Source organism: Zingiber officinale, chromosome 6A, assembly GCF_018446385.1.
Source record: "Zingiber officinale cultivar Zhangliang chromosome 6A, Zo_v1.1, whole genome shotgun sequence".
NCBI lineage: Eukaryota > Viridiplantae > Streptophyta > Magnoliopsida > Zingiberales > Zingiberaceae > Zingiber > Zingiber officinale.
The window spans coordinates 72,553,147-72,559,944 of NC_055997.1; the positions used below are offsets into that span (position 1 = coordinate 72,553,147).

Below are 6,798 nucleotides of genomic sequence, written 5' to 3' on the forward strand. Positions count from 1 at the left end.
CTTAATATTATTACAAAGTTGATTTTGTACTTCATTCTTGAATTCTTTGAACTTTTTGAAGGATTCTGACTTATGTCGCATTAGATACATAACCATATCTACCGAAATAATCAGTAAAAGTAATGAAGTAATTGTAGCCTCCTCTAGCTACTATTCTGAAAGGGCCACATACATCTGTATGTATGAGTCCTAACAAGTCATTAGCTCTTTCACTATGTCCACTAAATGAAGTTTTTGTCATCTTGCCTTGAAGACAAGATTCGCATATCTCATATGATTCAAAATCAAATGAGTCCAAAAGTCTATCCTTATGGAGTAGGGATATGCGACTCTCATTTATGTGATCCAAGCGACAATGACAGAGATATGTTTGGTTCAAATCATTAGACTTGAACTGTTTGGTATTTATGTTATAGATTGGGTTATCAAAGTCTAGAACATAGAGCCCATTCACAAGATGTGCACTACAATAGAACATTTCATTGAAATAAATCGAACAACATTTGTCCTTTATTACAAATGAGAATCCTTTCTTGTCTAAACAAGAAACAGAGATGATGTTCTTAGTTAAGACAGGCACATAACATCACTCTTCAAGTTCTAAAGCAAGTCCAGTGGGCAAAGATAAGGGATACGTTCCTACAGTTATAGCAGCAACTCTTGCGCTATTGCCTACTCGTAGGTCCACTTCACCCTTTGTCAATATTCTATTATTTCTCAAGCCCTGCACATTAGTACAAATGTGAGATGCACATCCGGTATCTAATACCCATGAAGAAGAAATAGATAGATTGACTTCTATAACATGTATACCTGAGGCAGAAGTTTCACTTCTCTTCCTTTTCACTTCCTCTAGGTATAATTTGCAGTTCCTCTTCCAATGTCCGGTCTCACCACAGTGGAAGCAGGTTCCTTCCTTAGCCACCTCACCTTTGGGTTTCAATGCATGAACTTTGCCCTTGCCTTTGGCTTGGGTCTTACCCTTACCTTTGGGCTTCCATTTGCCTTTTCCCTTTGGCACCATCAAAATGGTGCTAGGTTTTGTCTTCTTAAGGTTGAGTTCAACAGTTCTCAACATGCTCAACATCTTAGGCAATGGTTTGTAAATTTCATTCATGTTATAGTTTATGACAAATTGACTATAGCTTTCGGGCAATGATTGCAGAATTAGGTTAGTGACCAATTCTTGGCTTAGTTAAACCCCAGTCTTTGTAGGTTCTCCACATACCCGATCATTTTGAGCACATAAGGTCATACAGGACTTCCTTCTTGCATTCTGCATTGAAATAGAGCTTTAGAGATCTCAAATCTCTCATGCCTTGCTTATCCTTGATATAGTTATCTAAGGTGTTCAACCATATTATAAACGTCCATGTTCTCATGTTGCTTCTGAAGCTCAGAGTTCATGGTAGCGAGCATAAGGTATGATACATCTAATGCATCATCTTGATGCTTCTTATAAGCATTCTTATCAGCTCTAGTGGCAGTAGTGGGGGTGCTTCAGGAATGGACTGCTCTAGGACGTACAATTTTCTTTCTTGCTTGAGAACTATTCTCAAGTTTCTGTACTAGTCTAGGAAGTTATCTCCATTGAGCTTGTCCTTATCAAGGACAGATCGCAGAGAGAGAGTATTTGACGTATTTGACGACATGGTGATCTACAACAATAAAATATAGAAATAAGTATCATATTTTTTATCATTTAACTAGACCTTTAATTAAATGATTTTCCCACTAAATTGTAAAGCTTTGGTATAAGCAAGTCATGGATGTGGTTTTACCCACACTACTAACTCCAAATCTAATCGCCATAACATTTATGTGGGACAAGATCCATAGCTTTGGCTAATCACTCAAGACTTAGTATAATTTAGGTAGGTAAATTTACCAATTACATCATATGTAACTCTTGTATCATTGTGTGAACAAGACTATTTGTTCATTTATCCATCTTATGAAATCCACATTATAACACATCTTGAGTTAGCTTTGGCTAATCGCCCAAGACTAGTATAATTGAATTACATCGTATGGGATATGCCTCTAAGTTCTCAACTTAGTTAAGTCACACCCAAAGTTTTAGTAGTCGGGCATCACAATTGTCCTTCGCACTCTAGCAAGATAAATCGAGTCACTTTGCTTTGGCAAAACCTGACTACAATTGATCGAGCTAGAAGTGAATACCAAACTTTGGTAGACATATTTGAAAGACCTAATCATGATTAAACTACACACGCATCGCATACAATCATAGCATATCATGCCATACATCACATATATGCATAAAATAAATCGTGACATAGTTATGGCCCCATTATCTATGATCCTCTCAAGCCAATGAGAAGATCGAAAAGTCAACCTAGGCAAAAGCATCTTCTCCAAGTGCTTCCTTGGTCGCCATGTGTTGTTGTTCTTCTCCCTTTCTCACTGTCGTCAAGTAGACTTATTCTTCTCTAATTTGCATATTACAAAATCTAAAGAAAACTTGAGTTACATTCGAGTATAGTCTAAATTTACAACTAGAATAAAAGAGGAGAGGCACGACATGCAGACCGTATTATGAATTACAACATACACATCCAATCACATCGGGGTTTAAGGGTCATAACCATGCACCATGTCATATAAAATTCTCAATCTATTATGACAAAATTTACTATGATTTAAACAACTAATTATGAGCCACAACGCCATGATGGTTTCGCTAAAAACCTCTTGGCCGAAACTTACTCATAATCATGTAAATCATAATAAACATGTCATGCAATTTCTATGTCACATATGAAATTCTAACTACTTAGTATATGCCTTTGCTAGTGGCTCTGATACCACTATAAGAAACTAGGGCGCTAAATATGCAAAAACGCAGCGGAAAACATCTAGTTCCTTTCCAGAAGATCCATGCGAAAGGAAACCATATACTAAGTACTAATTTTCTACATGAGAAAGTTATACCTTTGTTGCGTGCCCTTCGCAATCCCGATAGCAACGTTTCTTTAGATGCGGATCTTAGCGCGATCAAGTGGCCGCACCTCTATGGTATCCACACGAACAAGTCTCGTTTATCTCACAAACTCACAAAGTGGAGAATGAAACAACCAAAGGTTATGCTAGCAACCCTTCTTGGAAGTTTCGGAAGTGGAAGAGAGGAGGAGGAAGAAGAGCAAGAACACCAAAAATTCATCATGAAAATGAATCCAAAAACTCCCTTTTAAAGATCCATGAAATTGCCTCATGCCTTAATGCAATTGCCTTGATTGACATTAATATTTGTCTTCATCCAATGAATCCAATGCATCCTATGCATGAGCAATTCAAATGGTTCACTCTTCATCAAATGAATCCAATGCATCCAATGCATGAGTAATTCAAATTATTCACTCTTCATCCAATGCATCCAATGCATGCAATGCATGAGTAATTCAAATTGTTCACTCTTCTTTCTTCATGAATTCAAGTTCATGAAATCATATAATGAGTCCAACTCATTAATCATCAAATAATTCATGAAATCATATAATGAGTCCAACTCATTAATCATCAATCCAATTGATTCAATGAGTCTAATTTGAATTAGACTCAATCTAATAGTTGGATTTAATTGAGTCTTACTCAATGAGTCCAATTTGAATTAGACTTAATCCAATGATTCATCATATGAATCCATCTCCATTAACTTGTTCTTTGTGTGTGACCCAATAGGTTCTCGTAACGTTGGCAATATATTCAAATCAACATTTAAATATATAAGCAATGATTGACATCTAGAAAGGCATCATTGCTACCCAAGTGACGAGAATGTCGAGATTCGACTTAACCTTTCCGTGACTATTATCTTGTATGACTTGGTCCCTCTATCCTTGATATCTAGATTGATCAATGAGACATAGACCGTGTCATCCTCTTATCAATCTTTGTGTTTCTTGATCTCCAAGTAGACACACTCAAACAAATGAGCTTAATATCTCATATTGACTCATTTACGCATGATCATGCTTTCTTGTGTCCTACTAATCAAGGGGCCCACAGATATCGCTTCCATCATATGGAAGGGATAGATCCCATCTACATCACTCATATCCCTCCGCATAATTTATTGCATACCCAGTGATCGACTTTATAGTCCACCCTATTATGGGTGACATTTGACGATACCAAAGTATACAACTCCTTATGTAGGGAACCGTAGTGACTTTAGGTATAAAGACTATTCATACCAATAGTCACATGAGAATGTTTATGATACTCATACGACGATCCATGAAACATTCTCATGGCGGGTCATTCAGTACATATTCTCTAATATATACCCATGTGTCAACTTAATATCTCATATCCATGACTTATAGATCAAGTCATCCGTTGACCTACATGCTAGTCTCAACACATTAATATTGCCTTGTATATTAATGCTCTACTAGGAACAGTTAAGAGTAGTGTTCTATGTATATCTACAATATCTCACTATCAATTCAACCAATTGATATGTTGTAGATTAGAACCTCCTACTCTATGACATTATTATACTTATTCATTTAGCACTGAATTGAAGTAAATATAATAACCAACTTTGCCTTTATTAATAATGAAACATGATACAAAAGGAGCCCTTTACAATCATCTCATAATTGGTACTAGGGCTAATACTAACACACAGTGTCCTGTCCGTTCGACTAGTGGGGCATGGACATCGTAGGGTCGTTCCCCATGGCCACCGGACAACGGAGGTTCCTGCTCGTGGCGATTGACTACTTCTCTAAGTGAGTCGAGGCTGAGCTGTTGGCAAAAATAACTGAGCAGATGGTCAAGAAATTCATTTGGCAGCATATCATCTGTTGGTTCGGCATTCCGTGTCGACTTATCTCGGACAACGAAAGGCAGTTCGTCGGGCGGCATCTCAAGGAGTGGTGTGAAGGGTATGGTATCCAGTAGGCCTTCACTTTCGTGACATACCCTCAAAGAAACAGGCAAGCTGAAGTCGCCAACCGCGAGATCCTTCGTATCTTGCAAGCTCGACTCGACCACATCCGGGGAAGTTGGGTTGATGAGCTCCCAAGTGTACTATGGGCAATCCGCACGACACCTAAGGAGGGAACAGGAGCAACCCCCTTCCACTTAGTGTATGGAGGAGAGGCAGTCGTCCTAGTTGAGGTCGGAGTTAAATCCGATCGGATACAGCATTATAGCAAAGACAACGCCGAGTGGAGGTTCCTGGAGCTGGACTTAGTGGATGAAGCACGTGCCAAAGCCGTCGTTCGGCTCATGGCCTATAGGCAAAGAATGTGTCAAAACTACAACCGGCGAGTGATACCCAGATCTTTTCAAGTCGGCGACTTCGTGTGGAAGAAGGTGAAGCCGGTCTACGACATCACCAAGCTGGAGGCTCCTTGGGTTGGACCCTTCAAGGTCGTGGAAAAGCTACGGTCGGGCGCCTACTACCTAGAGGACGAGGATGGATGGCGGCTAGAGCGTCTGCAGAATGCGAACCATCTCCAGTCGTACCGAGCTTGATGAAAGGTGCGCTGATGTAATTAATGCCATAAAATCTCCGTTTTTTCTACACCCTTCGATCGAAGGATTAAATTCAATGGGTTTACGAAGCTATTGCAGAGCGATAATCCCTCACACTAAAGACCGTCGAGCGGCGATGTTAAACCCAAGAGTCGAGCGACGACTATAAACCCAAGGGTCGAGCGGCGACCTTAAATATCCGCCTTGAAGACCGTCGAGCGGTGATGTTAAACCCAAGAGTCGAGCGGTGACTATAAACCCAAGGGTCGAGCGGCGACCTTAAATATCTGCCTTGAAGACCGTCGAGCGGCGACGTTAAACCCAAGAGTCGAGCGGCGACTATAAACCCAAGGGTCGAGCGGCGACCTAAAATATCTGCCCTGAAAACCGTCGAGCGGCGACGTTAACCCCAAGAGTCGAGCGGCGACTATAAATCCAAGGGTCAAGCGGTGACCTTAAATATCCGCCCTGAAGATCGTTAAGCGGTGACGCTAAACCTAAGAGTCGAGCGGCGACTATAAATCTAAAGGTCGAGTGACAACCTTAAATATCCGCCCTGAAGACCGTCGAGCGGCGACGTAAACCCAAGAGTTAAGCGGTGACTATAAACCCAAGAGTCGAGCGCCAACTATAAACCCAAGAGTCGAGCGACGACTATAAACCCTAGAGTCGAGCGGCGACTATAAAACTAATGGTCGGGCAGCGACCTTAAATATCCGTCCTGAAGATCGTCTAGCGTGGACGTTAAAACCTAGAGTCGAGTGGCGACTATAAACCCTGGAGGTATGGTCTTAGCAAATATTTCAAAAATGAAAGTACGAGTGTAACAGCCGATTGGAGCTATACAGCCAGATACTTAGCAAATAGATGGCATATGAAGAAAAACGCAAAAGGATTTTATTGATAATAGGTCACTGTCGAACGGTAGGAGTACATTCAAAACCTTACAAAAATATTCTCTATAGACCCTCGCTCACTCGATGTATTCGAAGGCCTCGTCGGGAATGGACTCAAGGAGCTGGACGCGGTTCACGTCTTTATCAGAAAGGGCCTCGGAGACATGACTGTTCGCCTTCATTTGGTTGAGTGTCGCATCGATCGCCAGCTCAAACGATCGGATGATCCGATCGGCCACCTTCCCCATGAATTGGTCCGAGCGGTGGTACTGTTGCTTCAGGACCGCGAAGCGACCTGGCTCGGCCTCTTGATAGGTAGTCAGAGCAGCACGGGAGGCCGCCAGCTCCTCTTGAAGGTGCTTCACTTGGCCCTGTAGCTCCGCCTCCTTCG

At 41.1% G+C, this 6,798-nt stretch overlaps 1 protein-coding gene across 1 annotated transcript; it reads left to right on the forward strand.

The window, feature by feature from the left end:
• Positions 1 to 4,683: 4,683 nt before the first annotated feature.
• Positions 4,684 to 5,511, forward strand: LOC121994919. The gene is made up of 2 exons (XM_042548798.1): positions 4,684 to 4,760; positions 4,968 to 5,511. The coding sequence occupies exons 1-2, from the start codon at positions 4,684 to 4,686 to the stop codon at positions 5,509 to 5,511; spliced, it is 621 nt and encodes a 206-aa protein (XP_042404732.1).
• Positions 5,512 to 6,798: the final 1,287 nt, after the last annotated feature.

Bases quoted from the DNA above. Each gene is read 5' to 3' on its own strand.
- LOC121994919 (XM_042548798.1), top strand. From the start codon at position 4,684: ATGGACATCGTAGGGTCGTTCCCCATGGCCACCGGACAACGGAGGTTC. The intron at 4,761-4,967 runs GTGAGTCGAGGC...TCAAAGAAACAG, and splicing joins GCGATTGACTACTTCTCTAA to GCAAGCTGAAGTCGCCAACC.